The 17,847-nt window shown below is 37.9% G+C and overlaps 1 protein-coding gene across 15 annotated transcripts in view; it reads left to right on the plus strand.

The window, feature by feature from the left end:
- The window catches only part of GOLGA4 (golgin A4), a 98,407-nt gene that overhangs the window by 70,253 nt on the left and 10,307 nt on the right, over positions 1-17,847 (plus strand). For all 15 annotated transcript variants that reach the window (XR_009547068.1, XR_009547069.1, XR_009547070.1 and 12 more), the window contains 6 exons: positions 470-600; positions 6,075-6,188; positions 10,782-10,802; positions 10,961-11,029; positions 12,970-13,045; positions 13,616-13,719. Coding sequence is in view for 11 of the 15 variants with exons in the window: in XM_060180598.1 (XP_060036581.1) it covers positions 470-600; positions 6,075-6,188; positions 10,782-10,802; positions 10,961-11,029; positions 12,970-13,045; positions 13,616-13,719 (515 nt within the window). In the remaining 4 variants the exon portion in view is untranslated. The remainder of the gene's footprint in view (positions 1-469; positions 601-6,074; positions 6,189-10,781; positions 10,803-10,960; positions 11,030-12,969; positions 13,046-13,615; positions 13,720-17,847) is intronic.

Genomic DNA, 17,847 nt, shown 5'->3' on the forward strand with positions numbered 1-17,847 from the left:
TAATAGTAAAAGATACTTCTCTGTAAGAGGCTGCATCATTTGATGACTTTAAAATAATTTTTTTTTAACCTGCTTGTGAAGTAACCCCCCTACAGGTGGGGAGCCGGGGGCTTGAACCAGGATCCTTAACGCTGGTTGTTGCACTTTGTGCCACATGCGCTTAACCCGCTGCGCTACTGCCCAGCCCCCCTAAAATAAAATTTAAATTGAAGCAGTATTCTTACTGAAATTGTGATGTAGATATTAATTTTTTTATTGATTTTAATAATGATTGACAAGACCATAGGATAAGAGGGGTACAGTTCCACACAATTCCCAGCACCAGAGTTCCATATCCCATCCCTTTCCATTGGAAGCTTTCCTATTTTTTATCCCTGTGGGAGTATGGACCCAGGTTCATTATAGGGTGCAGATATTAATTCTTGACTGATGTGCTTTCTTATGTGTGTCCATTTTTTCTTTTTATTAGATAAAGCCCAGGAAGTTGAGGCTGAACTTTTGGAAAGTCATCAAGAAGAGACAAGTCAATTACATAAAAAAATTGCAGAGAAAGAAGATGATCTAAAAAGAACAGCTCAAAGATATGAAGAAATCCTTGATGTACTTTTATCTTTTTCTCTCTGTTTGAATTTAGCTATGGTAGATTGTTTGGTAGTACTAGAGACCAGGTTGTCAGGTTTTTCTCTTTTTCTAATGTATAAGACTTATTTTTGGCATGTGGGGCCCATCATTATCAATATTTCTACATTATGTACAGATTTATAAGAAATCCAGTTGACCTCTGCCAAGATTTTCCTTATAAAACTCTATAGTCAGGCAGTTTAGTCTAATTGGTAGTATTGAAGCAGAAGTAAGTTACTTAGGGGGAAAAATGAATTCTCTGTTTCTTTCTCTATGTCAGACTTAATTGTGAGAGTACCAGACCAAGAATTGAGAGTTTGTGCTTGTTCTTGTAATGGGACAATGCATATTTTATTTTATTTATTTTTTTATGGGGCTATAAACTTGACTTCACCTGTACCGGCCACATTTTGCATGGTTTCTCAGTGTGGAAAAAAGATGAGGAAACACTGAAAAGCCAAATCTTCTGTGTTTTGTAGCAGGTTGCTTCAATGTGCTTAGCCTGGTAGGGAGAGAGCAACACTGTACCATTGTTACACTGTGACATTTGCGTGAAGCTAAGCCATGCAAGCTTGAGAGCATTTTGACCTTCAGAACATTTTCAGTCATAGAACAGCCTAAGTAATTCTCCCTGAAAGTTAGGTATTTGAATATACTTTCTGTCATCATGTGTGTGTGACTCCTCAATAAGAAGTAATTACATCTGTGCTTCTTTAGTACTTTTTTCCCCCTACCAGGACTATTGCTCCAGTGCCGGCACAGACAACGCCTCCCCCCTTTTATTTTACTTGATAGGATAGAGAGAAATTGCGAAGGGTGTTGGGAGGGAAGGGAAGAAATTTAGACAACCTGCAGACCTACTTCACCACTCAGGAATCGTCTCCCCTGCAGGTGGAGAGTAGGAGCTTGAACCTGGTTCATTGTATATGGTACTGTGTGTGCTCAACTAGGTGTGCCACCTCCTGACCGCTTAGTTGGTATCTATCACTTCACATACAGTGTATGATTTTTGTCATATTATTTGTACATAGAATGTATTAATGTATCTGTCATCTTCCCTCGACCATGAGCATCTTGTGGATAGGGATTTTGTTAATCATCTCTAGATTTGCTTGGTATGTACTAGTGGCTTGTTAAATTTGAAGGAAGGGACATGGTAGGGAAGGGAAAAACTTATTTGGGAGTGAGTTAAGTGTCAAATGGGAAGTTGGGTCTATTCATAAGAGAACTTAATAGCCTACTACCAACTCAGAAATTTCATTGTAAAGTAAGAGCTGTTAAAGCTACATTGATAGGAGTCGGGCTGTAGGACAGTGGGTTAAATGCAGGTGGTGCAAAGTGCAAGGACCGGTGTAAGGATCCCAGTTCTAGCCTCCAGCTCCCCACCTGCAGGGGATTGCTTCACAGGCGGTGAAGCAGGTCTGCAGGTGTCTGTCTTTCTCTCCCCCTCTCTGTCTTCCCCTCCTCTCTCCATTTCTCTCTTCTAACAACGACAATATCAATAACAACAACAATAATAATTACAACAATAAAAAAAAACAAGGGCAACAAAAGGGAAAATAAATAAATATAAAAATATTCTAAAAAGCTACATTGATACAAAATTTATTTCTTTTTGATATTTATTATATTTTTGCAAATTTGCTTTGGCATAGCAACTCATTTTATTTTATTTTACTTATAAAAAGGGCACACTGACAAAACCATAGGATAAGAGGGGTACAACTCCACACAATTCCCACCACCAGATCTCTGTATCCCATCCTCTCCCTTGATAGCTTCCCTATTCTTTAACCCTCTGGGAGTATCAACCCAAGGTCATTGTGGGGTGCAGAAGGTGGAAGGTCTGGCTTCTGTAATTGCTTCCCTGCTGAACATGGGTGTTGATAGGTCAATCCATAATCCCAGCCTGTCTCTCTCTTTCCTTAGTGGGGTGGGATTCTGTGGAATCGGAGCTCCAGGACACATTGGTGGGGTTGTCTGTCCAGGGAAGTCTGATTGGCATCATGCTAGCATCTGGAACCTGGTGGCTGAAAAGAGAGTTAATATATAAAGCCAAACAAGTTGTTGACTAATCATGAACCTAAAGGCTAGAATAGTGCAGATGAAGAATTGGGGGGGGGGGTCCTCCATTTTGGAGATAGCTAGTAGGCATATTTTAGTTATGTTCCAAAGGGCCTGCGGCTATGCTTGTTTTTTTGTGTTGTTTTTTTCCCCCCCTGAGCCTGAAATCTGGTATGCAGGTGGATCCAAGTTATTATCTGGGGAGATGATGTCATGGCTGGAAAAAGGACCAGAAAGCTGGATCAGGGAAGAGAGTAGCTCCCTAATATGGGAAAGGGGTATACATATTGTCGACTATAAACCCATCAATTTGATCCGTTCTGGGGCCCATATTCAGCCTAGGAGCCTGTGTGACCTCTGGATGTCTAGACCTGGGCTCACATTCTGTGGTCATGAGTAGGAATGTTCCAAGCTGCAAAAATTTCAGGACCCATCTTCCTCAGGTGGGAGGTAGAGTATGTTGTCCAGCCTCCCTTCAGAGGATGGAACATTCTCTACTGTTGTTGATTCAAGCTGAGGGCAAGGTCCTATGGGGGCCCACAAAGGGGTCTGTTTTGTTGTTCCTGATAGAAATGACCGGTAACAATGGAGAGAGCCCATCAGGTCTGTTTGAGAATCTCAGGACTCCTCGAATAGGTCCCCAGCTGATGGGGTGACCTGATAGTGACTAAAGAGTTATTGTTAAAAGTATGCCAGTCTCTTGCCCTTATTCAGCTTTTGCAGTCCTTGCTTTGATAAAGATAGCTTGGGAGTGAGTGAGGGAAGTGTATATAATAGGTGAGGAGGGTATCGAAGTCTTAAGTAGACACTATTTCATTATGAACTTCATACTGACTATTGTACTTTTGCTTATTATTCCCTTGTATGTATATAAATACTCAATTTGACTAGCTTTTCTTGTTTTTACTAAAAGCATAAGTAGTACTATTTTCTACTTCCAAGAAGTTGAGAACCCTTTTAGGAAAGAAATTATGGACTTTTCTTAAATTATAAGTGATATAAACAAGGATTCTTTTCTAATTCTTAAAAGGCCTGCTTTGGATTCGTACCCCACAACTGTCAAAGGAACTGTCAGACATAGCGAATCGTCATATTCAATTCAAGGCCAACAGAAATAAGTAGCTATAGAGGTGATCTTTTAAAACACAAGTAAGCCACAATGACAAACACCCACACAGGATATGTTGTGTAGAATAAAAGCAACTAACCAAGACTGAAACAATGATGAGATAATAGTAGCTCCTGGTCAGTGGTCTTGTAGACAGGGAGGCCAAGATATATTGTGTTTAGTGGGAAGAGATGAGGCGGAAGGAGGATAGACACCTCTGCTTTGCTTACATCGAAAGAAGGACTTCATTCTTCTTCAGTTAGTCTTCAGTTTCATGACAGGTGGTAGCTACAATTAGATTTTCTAAGAGTTTTATGAATCATCTACTGTGGGACCTTAAACTGTCCTTGTTTGCTTTTGAGAGTGAGGTTTTTTTTTTTTTTTTTTTTTTTTTTTTTTTTTTGGCTTTGACTGGAAATATATACCTGTCTGTGGTTATTCTTCCTGCTTAGTCTCTTATTCAGCAAGTACTTGTCCTGTCTTCATTACTCAAATCTGATCAATATCCCAATTCTAAGTGTTCTTTTAGCAGAAAAACTATTGCAAAATTTATAAGAACAAAGAGACATCTGGCTGCTCTGTACAATAAATACAGACAATTCTCAAGACAAATGAAGAATCCCAAGTACGAACAATAGCTTTTTTACCAGGTGGTCAAAATAGAAGAAAAATTTATTTCCCATTTTTTTAATATTTATGTATTTTCCCATTTGTTGCTCTTGTTGTTTTAAATGTTGTTGTAGTTAATATTATTGTTGTTATTGATGTCATTGTTGTTGAATAGGACAGAGAAAAATGGAGAGAGGAGGGGAAGACAGAGGAGGGGAGAAAGATAGACACCTGCAGACCTGCTTCACCGCCTGTGAAGCAACGTCCCTGCAGGTGGGGGAGCCAAGGGCTCGAACTGGTGGTCACGCCACATAACCTGCTGCGCTACCGCCAGACTCGGTTTCCCATTTTTTTTAAATAATATTTTGGACCAGTAATATACATTACTTTTGTAGCCTTGTCCAGTTTTTGCAAAGTTCAGGGTAAATATTGGGTACAAGTACACTAGATTGTAACTACTTTTTCAAAAACGGATTTTAGTTGAAATTTTTACCCAAAAAACTACTCATGGTTTATGGACAAATACAAAGCGGACATACAGGCTTCCTAACTAGGACTGAGAACCGTCTCAAAGGAGCTGGAAGGAAACCACACAGCTTCCAGCTGATGGAGCTCTACTGTGCCTACAAATATCTAGGAGTGTATATGATTGGATATCTTGTGTACACTTAAGTCCTACTACAGAAGAGTCAGTGTCTAAAAGCACAGGCCTTGCCCATAGCAATCATTGTCGCTTAAGCCTCAGAACCTTAGTTCAAGGGAAAGAAACAACTTGATAAACTTCATGGGATGGGAACAGGGAGTGAAGAATTCCAAGAAAACTGATATCTTGCAATAGTGTGTCACATTAAAAATGGCTTTGAGGGGCTAGAGAGATAGCTCTCCCTGTTAGAATACCACCTTGGATTCCTGAGGTTGCAAGTTCAATCCCCAGCACAGTCTTCGCCAGAGCTCAGAAATCTGTCACTGATCTATCAGTCTATCTCTATCTCATAGTAAGTATATACATAATTTTATTTAGTGGATAGAAACAGAGAAGTTGAGAGGGGGAGGGGAGGGGAGGTGAAGAGAGGAAGAGAGAGGCTGGGCTGTGTGGTGCACCCAGTTGAGTGCACATGTTACAGTGTGCAAGGATCCGGGTTCAAGTCTTCTGTCTGCAAGGGGGAGCTAAACTAGCAGTGAAGCAGTGTAGTAGGTGTCTCTTTCTCTTCACCTATCTTATCTTTCCTTCCCTCTCAGTTTATCTCTGTCCTATCAAGTTTATTTAAAAAAAGAGAGAGAGAGATATAGAAAGACGGCAGCACTGCGTTACCACTTGGGGGCCAGAAGCTTGCGCCCAGGTCCGTGTGCATTGTTACGTGTTCTTTACCAGGTGTGCCGCCACCTGGCCCCTAAATAAAAGTGCTTTGGAGTTAAGAGTGGAGCCTGAAGGGAAGTATTGAAAAGGGAGTCAGGCGGTAGCGCAGCTGGTTAAGCGCAGGTGGCGCGAAGTGCACGGACCGGAGCAAGTAAAATATTGAAAGTACAGTAATGAGTCTCTCTAAAAACAGTGGTGCGTATCTCAAAATGTGTTTAGTTTTTGATTCTCCCCTAAAGGTAGTTTTTCCTATACCATGTCTCTCTATAAAGTTCTTTTGCTGATTGTTGAGACTTTTTGTTTTAATTTTTAAAGGCTCGAGAAGAAGAAATGACGGCGAAAGTAGTGGACCTGCAGGCACAGCTTGAGGAGCTGCAGAAGAAGTATCAGCAGAGATTGCAGCGAGAGGAGAACCCTGACACTGATAATGTGAGAGAAATGACGTTGCTTCACAATTCTTGGAAACACTGTCCTCTGCATTATTAGTCTTGCCTGTTAACACACACACTTACCTCATGTAATCCAAACAGCCTTTCGAGAGCAAGTCTTGCCTCCATTTTATGGAAAGTGACACCAAGTGTCTAAGAGATAAATAAAATGTTCATACTCACAGAGTAAATACTGTACTGAAATTTCTTACTTTCTTTTTTTAAAGTTTTTTATTTATAAAAAGGAAACATTGACTAAACCATAGAATAAGAGGGGTACAATTCCACACAATTCCCACCACCAGAACTCTGTATCCTTTCCCCTATCCTGATAGCTTTCCTATTTTTTTTTAAAAGTCATTTATTTATAAAATGGAAACACTGACAAGACCATAGGATAAGAGAGGTTCCCACCCCCAGAACTCTGTAGCCCATCCCCTCCCCTGATAGCTTTCCTGTTCTTTATCCCTCTGGGAGTATGGACCCAGGGTCCTTAGTGCAGAAGGTGAAGGTCTGGCTTCTGTAGTCACTTCCCCACTGAACATGGGCATTGACAGGTCGATCCATACTCCCAGCCCCCTCCTTTTAAAATTTTTTATTTATAAAAGGAAGCATTGACAAAACTATAGGATAAAAGGGGTACAGCTTCACACAGTTACCACCACCAGAACTCTGTATCGCATCCCCTCCCTTGATAGCTTTCCTATTCTTTAACCCTCTGGGAGTATGGACCCAAGGTTATTGAGGGATGCAGAAAGGTGGAAGGTCTGGCTTTTGTAATTGCTTCCCTACTGAACATGGGCGTTGACAGGCTGATCCATACTCCCAGTCTGCCTCTCTCTTTCCCTAGTGGGGAAGGGCTCTGGGGAAGCGGAGCTCCAGGACACATTGGTGTCCTGGAATTTGAAATCCAGTCTAGTAGATTTCTAAATTTAGAATTTTATTAGGCTGATGCTTCTCAGTCTTTTTCATGGAAAGAATGGCAGAGGGAAGTGAAACTTACCGTCCTTTGACATAACCAGAGGTAGGACTTGGGAGATAGTTCACCTGGTAAGGCACCTGCTTACCATGCTTGCTAAGGCGGAAACTTTGGTGCTGTGATCACTGTAAATCTGTGTGTGTGCTCTCTGTCTAGCCATCTCTGTGTATATGTCTGCTTATCTCTGTCTAAAAAAACTCATCCAAAACAGTGAAGTTCTGGTAATGATGAAACACCAACAAAGTATATAGATAATATGATAAATTTATATTTTTACACTTGATGCTAAATTAATTATACATTATATCCTTTAATATTTTTTTTTACTAATAATAAAAAGTATGTGAACATGTTGATGACCTTCAAGAGCTGCAGAGCATTTGTCACTGAGTATCATTTACGAGATAGCAATTTTCTAGACAATCAATTAAATGAATCATTTCTCCCAAATGGAGAGAAGACACCATAGCTCTGCTGACCTCTTGGGGCATGTATTTTTGTTACTGGTATTTAGAAAGCTGTGTGCACTGTGAGGTTTTTTTTTTATACAATTATTACATCTCTAGGTGTATTTTTATTTTTGTTTTTATTTTTTGCCTCCAGGGTTATTGCTGGGGCTCAGTGCCTGCACCATGAATCCACTGCTCCTGGAGGCCACTTTTTCCCCCCTTTGTTATCTTTGTTGTTGTTGCCTTATTGTGGTTATTATTGTTGTTGTTGATGTTGTTCGTTGTTGGATAGGACAGAGAGAAATGGAGAGGGGAGGGGAAGACAGAGGGGGAGAGAAAGAGAGACACCTGCAGACCTGCTTCACCGCCTGTGAAGTGACCCCCCTGCAGGTGGGGAGCCAGGGGCTCAAACCGGGATCCCTACACTGGTCCCCATGCTTTGTGTTACGTGCACCTAACCCACTGTGCTACCGCCTGACCCCCTCTAGGTTTATGTTTTAAAATGTTTTTAGCCATTTGTTCATGGTTTGGTGCACTGAGTGCTATTAAGTATTTTCTACAAAAAAGTATACATCTTTCCTCTCTTCTATATTCTTTTCCTTAGTGTACAACTAAGTGTACTAGTGTTACATAGTTACTTAGATTAAGATGCTACAGAGTATTGAAGCATCATGAAATTAGTATTTTATTTAATTAATTTCTTTATTTTTTAATATTTATTTTCCCTTTTGTTGCCCTTGTTTTATTGTTGTTGTTGCTGTTGTTGTCGTCATTGTTGGATAGGACAGAGAGAAATGGAGAGAGGCGGGGAAGACAGAGAGCAGGAGAGAAAGACACCTGTAGACGTGCTTCACCGCCTGTGAAGCGACTCCCCTGCAGGTTGGGAGCCGGGGGCTCGAACTGGGATCCTTGCACCGGACCTTGCACTACGCTCCATGTGCACATAACCCGCTGCGCTACCGCCCTACTCCCAGTATTTTTTTTAATACTTTATTTATTATTTACTAGATAAAGATAGACACAGATTGAGGGGGAAGGGGAGGATAGAGACGAAAGTAGACGCCTGCAGACTTGCTTCACCACTCATGAAATTTCCCCCCTGCAGGTGGGCACCAGGGGCTTGCACCTGGGTCCTTGCACACTGTGACGTGTGCACTCAGCTGGGAGTGCCACCACCTTGCCCCTTATGAAGTTAGTATGCAGGAAGTTTTCTGCATTCCCTTTCTGTGCCATAAGGAAGGGAAACAAATATCCTCAATGTTTATTTCTGTTCTAAAATATCCATCACTGATTTTTCATGCAATTTCTTTCCTTTTCCTTCTTGAATCTCATCTGATGTTTCTGTAATATATTAAATTTCTTATCAGTGTTGAGTTAAAAGAACTGTAGGGGCCTGGTGGTAGCTCATCTGGTTGAGCGCACATGTTACAACATGCAAGGACCAGGGTTCAATCCCTAGTCCCTATCTGAAGGGAGGGAGACAGCTTTGCAAGTGGTAAAGCAGCGCTGCAGATGTCTCTGTCTTTCTCTCCCTCTCTCCCTGCCTCTTTCTTATTTCTGGCTGTCTCTATCCAATAAATAAATAAAAGTTAAAAAAGAAATTTGTATTTTTAGTTTAGTATTGATTTCCATATAGTTCTTTAAAAGTTTACCTAAAAGGCCCATGTGCTTTATTTTAATTTACTTTATATTTTATACATATTTATTAGTAATTTAATGGTGATTTAAAAGATTATTATAAGATAATAGTGGTGTAATTCTCCTTTACTAGTGATTTATAAAAGTATAAGATAACAGGGCTAAAATTCCATACAGTTCCTACCACCAGAGTTGTGGTATTATACCCCAGAGTTGAGGGTATAATTTCTGTACCACTTCTGCTACAAACCCCTCCAGTATAGTTCTTGCAAGGTCAGATATATGGGTTGACTATGTGTGTATATATTTTTTCTTTTTTTCAAATTCATATATTTCAATTTTGTATATTTCATGTGAGTGAAATCATCCCATAATTTCCCTTCACTTTCTTGTTTACTTCCCTAAGTATGATCACTGCCAGTCCTATCCATTTAGTCCCAAAGGACACATTATAGCCTTTTATTTATTGGTTTAATTTTATTTTTCCTTATTTAATTGCTGAATAGTATTCCATCAAGTATGTCCCACAATGACGACTTCCCCTTCCTCCTCCCCCTCCTTTTTGAATTTATAAGACTCAAATTAGTGCTTTATCCCATTGTTAAAGGTCCCCTCCCCCACAACTTTAAATATTCTTCATAGGGTTTTTTTTCTTTTTATATTTTAAACTTTTAATCAAGAAAATGAAAAGTCATGTACCAGAGAAGCACAGGGCTTTACACAGATGTCCATATACTTAATTATTTAAGTTATACAAATGATACATAAATATCTTAGTTATAAAAGAGATAAGATAGTCTGCAGGATAAAACCTCCCTTTAGGCCGCCTCCTCTTCCCATGTGGTAATTACTGTTAGAAATTAGATTGCCTGGGAGTATGGATCGACCAGTCAACGCCCATGTTCAGCGGGGAACCAATTACAGAAGCCAGACCTTCCACCTTCTGCATCCCACAACGACCCTGGGTCCATGCTCCCAGAGGGATAGAGAGTGGGAAAGCTATCAGGGGAGGGGATGGGATATGGAGACCAGGTGGTGGGAATTGTGTGGAGTTGTACCCCTCTTAACCTACAGTTTTGTCAATGTCTCCTTTCTTAAATAAAAGAAAGAAAAAAAAAAGAAATTAGAATGCCTTTCTGTTCCTTTTTTTTCTTCTACCTATGTTTGTGTACACTTGTACTATTTTTTTTGCATGTACTGTTATTGTTTGTATAGATCATATTTGAGTTGCATCATCTCAAATCTGACAAGCCTCTTCTGACTTAACATTGAATTCTTATTTCTTTATATAGCTGACCCTTGAACAATACTCATTTGACCTACACGGGTCCACTTACACCTGGATTTTTTTTTTCTATCCATGGTTTTAGCTAACTGCATGTTATTAAGAATAAGATAAGGTAGAGGTGAGGAATAGAAGACTATCCCTGCCCTTACCCCATGTTATTTATGGGACAACTGTACTTTCACACTGCCATTTCTTCTAGATTTATTGGATGTATTTATGTGTTTCTTTTTCCATTTTTAGGTAACAATTATGGAACTACAGGTATGACTAGTTCTTCATTGAATTTTCAGAACCATTCTGTTTTTAGTTAAAACATGAAGAGACCGTTTTAACAAAGAGAAAAATCCTAAGAGGAATAGAATTGTGTTCAGACAATGATAAAACCTTGCATTTTAGATCTGATTGTTTTGTTCTTTCAGACACAACTAGCACAGAAGACTACACTAATCAGTGATTCAAAGTTGAAAGAGCAAGAGTTCAGAGAACAGGTACAGGTGCCTTTTACTTTTAACCAACTTCCTTGATTATGACTGTGTATTCTTGGACCTTACTTATCTATTTTTTTTTTAAAAAACTGATTTGATAATTGGCTTGTAAATCTGTCTTTTACAAGAAATTTTATTTCTAAATACAGTAGTGCTGGAATTTAGCTTTTTAAATTTATGGTCATGTGTATTTAAACAAGAACCTTTACATTCCATTATTTCTAGTGTTTAATATTTTCTATTATAATTTCTGTTGTTTCATTATAATTTCTGTTGTTTCATTGTAATAACGTAAGTTCTATAAAATAAGTTGTTCTGACCTTTACCAGAAGGAAAATACATTGACTTCAGACTTTGCAATTTTTTCCAGGTGACTAGCTTATCTGGATTAAATATTACATATATGTATATTCAAGCCATACTATTTAAATAGGATTATGTGTATATGCCTAAAAATATACATAATCACACAAACATGACTATGTATCTGAGGTTCAAGGTCTTTAGGAGTCTTAACTGCGAATTTGAAGGAACAATGATTCAATCAGACGAGTTTGGAGTCTAAATCTCAAGGTTTCCTCCCCCACCTCTCAATTTTCTTAACATTTGTACATAAAAATGTTGATAATTGTTGAAGCTAGGTTATACTTGAGTAGATGGATATTAACTGTACTCAACATTCAGTGTTTGTATATGTTAGATATTTTTCTTAATTAACAAAATTAATTTTCATTTTGCTTTAAAATTTTTTTAGCATCCTCAAATCTTCAAATTGTTCTAATAGAGCAGTTTTTGTACTAGTTATTTTTATTGTGATAAAATGCACTGTTATGACCATTTAAAAGTGCACATTTCTTTGACATTTAATTCATTCAGTGTTTGAAACCATGGCTATGGTTGAGCTTCAGAACATTTCGTCACTCCAGAAGGAATCCTCCGTATTCATCCCACTGAACTGTCACTTTCTATTACTTTGCCCCCAAGCCTTTGGCAACCATAATCTGCTTTCTGTGTCTGTGATTTAACAGTTCCTTGGGGCATATACCTAGATATAGAATTACTAGATTATGTGGTAATACTATGTTTAACACCTGTAGAGTAACCGAGTTCTTTTACACAATGGCATCATTTTATGTTTTCATTAACAAAATTTAAGGATTCCAAAAAAGTCAGTATGAAGTGCTATCTCATCATGGCTTTAATTTGCATTTCCTTGTTGATTAATGATGTTGAACCCTCAGTCGTTTTTGTCCATTTGCATATCTCTGTGGAACAATATCCATTTAAGTTCTTTGCCTAGGTTTTATTTGCATTATATGTGAGTTCTTAGTGTTAAAGAATTCTTTATATATTCTGAGTACTGTTTTCCTTATCACTTATATATATAATTGTCAAATGTTTTCTCCTGTAAGTTGTCACTTTCTTTATAATATTCTCTGAGGTACAAAAATTTTACTATTGATAAAAGTCCAATGTATATGTTTAATCTTTTGCTATCTGTACCTTTTGAATATAATTAAGCAGCCATTTATATTTTATTTGTCTATATTATGTCTTAAGCATTGAAAGATCTAGCAGATGCAACAATTTTGTTATCAAAACTTGTTTTTATTTGCCACCACTGTTAATGTTGGAGCTCAGTGCTGGTACCATGAATCCACTGCTCCCGGTGGCCAATTTTTTTCCTCTTCCCCTTCCTTGCTTTTATTTGATATGACAGAAAGGTATTAAGAGGGTTGGGAGAGATAAAGAGGGAGAGAGAATGAGAGACACCTGCAGACCTACTTAGCTGCTTGTGAAGCCTTCACCCAGCAGGTGGGAAGTGGGGGCTCAATCCTGGGTCCTTGAGCATAGTAATGTGTGCACTCAGTCGTGTCCCACTGTACCCCACTGCCTGGCCCCTAAAACATGGTTTTCATGTGACTTATGATTTGACATTTTAGATTCATAATTTGGAAGACCGTTTGAAGGAATATGAAAAGAGTATATGTGCAACAACTGTGAGAACACATTACAAAGGTAAGAGGGATTACTCAGACCATGTTAACAGTTCTGTCTGATAGATGGACTTAAAGGTTTTTATTTTTCTAATCTAATATTTTAACTTCTGTAATTCTTGGTAGATGAGAAATTATGCCTGAGTCTACAACTGCACTGTAAACCATTAACCCCCCCCAATAAAGTGATTTTTTAAAAAAAAACTAGGTTTGTTTTTTTTTAATGAAATCACTTTTATTGAGATAACTTAAGATTTATAAGACTGTTGACACATGTACAGTTTGTTGTTTTTTTTGTTTTTTTTTACTGAAGCAAAGGACTGTAGTGAGAGTGGAGACTAGGGGTGGGATTTGAGGTCCTGATGCATGATGGTGGAAAATGATGGGGGGGGCATGTGAGATGAGGAATTTTACCCATGAGTCAACAACTGCACTGTAAATCATTCACTTCCCAATTGAAAAAAAAAAAAAAAGCAACAGCAACAATAGAAAAACTAGTTTTCCATTCCATTGGAAGTTTACTGTTTCCTAAGTAATCTGTAGTTCATTGGGTTTTGTCTTTATACTTGTTTTTCTGTTTTTGTTTTAACAGGTGGCAATTTATACCATACTGATGTCTCACAGTTTGGAGAACCTACTGAGTTTGAGTATTTGCGGAAAGTGCTCTTTGAGTATATGATGGGTCGTGAGACTAAGGTATGAATCTTGCCTGGTGACCCAGCATGCGACTTAATTCAACAGAAATTGTGTCCTGCTTTTAATGCACATATCAATGCCATATGCTTACCATGCATGCTAACTGTGGCAATAACTGATGACTGTTTTTAGTTTACGAAAGTGAATTGGCAAATCATTCTTGCTTGTTACACTTATAAAATATTAACTACTCAAAGACTGTTGGATGGTGCCAAGCACTGAAAATTAAAATTTAATTAGCTTAACATTTTCTGAAGCATCCTGTTTTTTCTTCTTTTGACTTCAGATTTCAAAGTTAGGAGAATAAATTTCTAGAGACTAGGATAGTTTAGGTAGTATTGGAAGTGGTCATAATTGGGAATGACTGCTCAGGGAAATTTGGAAATATTTTACTTTATTTCCTGTATAAAATCCTTTGTATAGATATGAACACTGATCATGTAAAAATTAGCATAGCTTATTAATATTAATGTTGGACTAACTTGTTTTTTAGAATGTTCATTTTATTGTAAGGTCCTTGAATGCAGAGTTTTGTCTTACTTTTGCTTGTATCCCCTGCAGTGTATTTTAAGGAGCCTTATTTTGGACTTGTGGTAAATATATCTAGAATTGGGTTAAATGTTTTTTTAGGACAATTTATTAGTCTTTCCTCAAGCAAAACTTTTATAACAGTTTTTGTTTTTGATACTGTTTCAAGTTTTTACCTTTGTGAATTTTTATATTGTCCACATACCTTAGCTGAGATTGAGTCTTTAATTCTTAGAAATAACCAGTGTTTCAGTTGGGGTCTCTGGGGTGTTACTAACAAGCCATAGAGTGCTACGTCAGTTCAGATTGACTTGGCCAATCAATATATTTTAAACCTAAAATGTAAGGACATCAGAAGATCTCTAATGTGAACTGGAAAGATATATGCACACAGTAATTCAAAGTCCCAGGTTCAATCCCTGCACCACCATAAGCCAGAGCTGAACAGTGCTCTGGTAAAAACAAACAAACAAACAAACAAAACCCTGATTGATAATGTGACTTTCTCCCATGTCTTTGTTGGGTGGTGGTTTATATTTGAGTTAGACCAGGTGATTCAGTTATTAAAGAGAAAGGGAAAATAACCTCTCAGAAGTTTAGCTACTTTGTTTGATTCATGAATTTAAATCTGTGATCCTCTCATTTCTAAATAAATGACTAAACCTTTTCTTGAGGGGACTGCCTCCTCAACTTGTTTCTTTTGGAAGATATATATTATATATATATGTATATATATATAATTCATATATACACATTTATGTGAATTACATTTTTTTTTTGTAGTTTGCATTTTACAGGGCACAAACAACAACAACCCAGCAGATACATAAGGTGTGAAATAGGGCAGTAGCGGGGCTGGGTGGTGGCGCACCTGGTTGAGCACACATATTACAATGTGCAAGGACCTTGGTTCCAGCTCTGGTCCCCACCTGCCAGGGGAAAGCTTTGCGAGTGGTGAAGCAGTGCTACAGGTGTCTCTCTGTCTCTCTCGCTCTCTGTCACTCCCTTCCCTCTTGATATCTGGCTGTTTCTGTCCAATAAATAAAGATTAAAATTTTTAATTAATTAACTAATGAAAATAGGGCAGTAGCAGGTGTAAGCTTGCCGTCAGAGCTCTGCAGTCAGCTGTGAGTATGACTTGAGTGATCACTGACAGGGAAATCCTGGAGGCATAGGCAACCCCATTTAATACCTTGACTGGGAATCCACGGTGATGAGTGCTGTCTCTGGTCTGTATGTTCAGCATTCAGTATTACTTCTCTGATTACTGAAAATGATGAATAGTTTGCATTACTTTGCTATCATGTTTTATAGGTAAATATTGAAAATTGATAGCAGAATTCACTGCGTATTTACTGAGCATTTAGTGTATGTCACCTTGTATTCATCACCATGATGGACAGACAGGGAGATAAAATTTAATGTCTTCCCAAGTGTAAAGTTTGCCATGTAGTAAGAAACTTGTTCTTAGTTTAGCAGAATATGCTAAGAGCTATTTAGAGGCATAGAATTCTGACATATGTACCTGTAGGAGGACATCATAAAGGAAGAGGTTTTATAATCTAAGAGCTTAGATTCTGATAACTGCACTCCAATAGGAGGGAAAGCCCAGCTAGAAAGTCCAAAGTAAGAAGCTCAGCGTGGAATTTTAGAATGGCAAGTCAGTCATCTGGTCCTACTAAAACACTGACTCAGTGAGATAACAAGGATTCACAGGCTCAGGACTGCACAGACATGGAGGGCCTAGAACGTGCTCAGCGTTTTAACTGTAGGTATTAAAGGAGTGGCCCTGGAAACTCTGAGTGGGGGTTGACAGAATCAGAGCTGATCTTACACATATCTTCTGCTGATTTGCCAAATTTTTACATATAAACAGAATTTGGAATGGAGACCAGATTGTGGTTTTGGAACAAGTTGGAGGGCTTTGATTATCTGCTATTGTTTCTGTCCAGCAGGAGGATCTGAATGTCATCTCGCCTGTGTTTTTCATCTGTTTCTCTGCACTGTTTCTTATCTTAACTTACAATGCAGATGATTTCTATGACCATATGTAGGAAATGCATAGTGTAAATATATTTTTTGTACTCTTGCACTTTGGGGGGGGGGGGAGACGTTTGATCTTTTATACTGTCTTTTGATATTGAAATTCAACCTGTTCTATTTAATAGAAAGTGGTGTTTTCTTTTTTTTTTTTTTAATCTTGAGCTTGACTGAAGAAGCCTTTCCCTAAAGAAAATCTAGCAGGAGAAGTCATTTCTAATTAGACTGGGTAGCTTATTTGAACTTTTTCTTGTCCCCCAGGGCTGAGAGAGATTGTATGTCGAGTAGACTGTCAGATTTTTTTTTCTCAAGGTATGGCAGACAGCCTAGATTTCTCCACTGTAGTATTTTCTGGCAAACCAGGGAAGAGCTTTATGTCTGGATCACTAGTGAATTTAACATTGTCCAGAAATATGAAAGACCAAGTAGTCAGTTATTTAAGAAGAAAAAATTTTGACAGACATGCTTATGCATATATATATATATTTTTTTTTTTTCCAAATTGAGTATAAATGGACTTGGGTACTTGGAATTTGTTTATTTTGAATTTATTTGGATCCCTAAATTTTGCATTTTTGTAGTTTTAAAAAATTATCTTCTTAGATAGTATACCAGAAACTGTTTAGATCACGTATGAATATTAATAGAAAAAATACCATTACTATTTCATATTCTCCTTGCCATTTCATGCCATATATGTTTAGTTTCTAGATGTCAGTTTAGCACACCTGAGTGTGTTCTATTTGGATAATACAGTTTGAAGAATGAGCATTTTTGAGAAATGCCTTTGGAATTCTCTCAAAACTATTTTAAAAGACACTTTAAAAATATCATTAAAACAACAGAGCAAAAGATAAAAGGAAAGAGACTGAAATTAAAATCTCCCTGTGTATAGAATAGTTGAGGAACAATTTTAGTTAATCTGTCAGTATTAGAAATATATATAGTATCTTGCCTAGGCTTACCACAGAATAGCAAGTAAAAAAATTCCCACTCTTTCCTGGGAAAATTATACATTTTCCCTCAATCATGTGAATTTCCAAAAATTTTGTTGACTCTGTCATGCCGTATTTTTTTCGATGAACTTCTCTAGCCTCCTTCTCCACCCCTTCACCCTAAACACCCTATACATGCACATAGTTTGTGTAACAATGAAGAATGCTGAAGTCATGTCTCTGGGTGATCCTCTCATCCTCTGTAGGAATCCCCAAAGGAGTACTAGCACCTGAATTTATTTGTATGTAAGCACTGAACTTGTTATCCTACTTATTTCATAAGTGGTATCTTCTTTCCTCTCTGTCTCTCAAAACATCTCATCTTGATACAAAATAGGGAATTTCAGCCTTTGAGGAGAAATTTCCACGAGCTTATGGGTGACAGTCTGACTTACGGTATATTTATTTAGATCTGCACAATTTTTTATCTTGTTTTGCAAGCTACCATGTGTAATGTTTTGATTCATCCTGTTTTCTACCAAACAAAACATCTTGTGTTTATTTAAAATGTAATTTGTATTTCTATTAGGCTGATGTGCTGCATGTGTTTAAAAAAAAAAAAGAC

Source organism: Erinaceus europaeus, chromosome 21 (genome assembly GCF_950295315.1).
Source record: "Erinaceus europaeus chromosome 21, mEriEur2.1, whole genome shotgun sequence".
NCBI classification, from domain to species: domain Eukaryota; kingdom Metazoa; phylum Chordata; class Mammalia; order Eulipotyphla; family Erinaceidae; genus Erinaceus; species Erinaceus europaeus.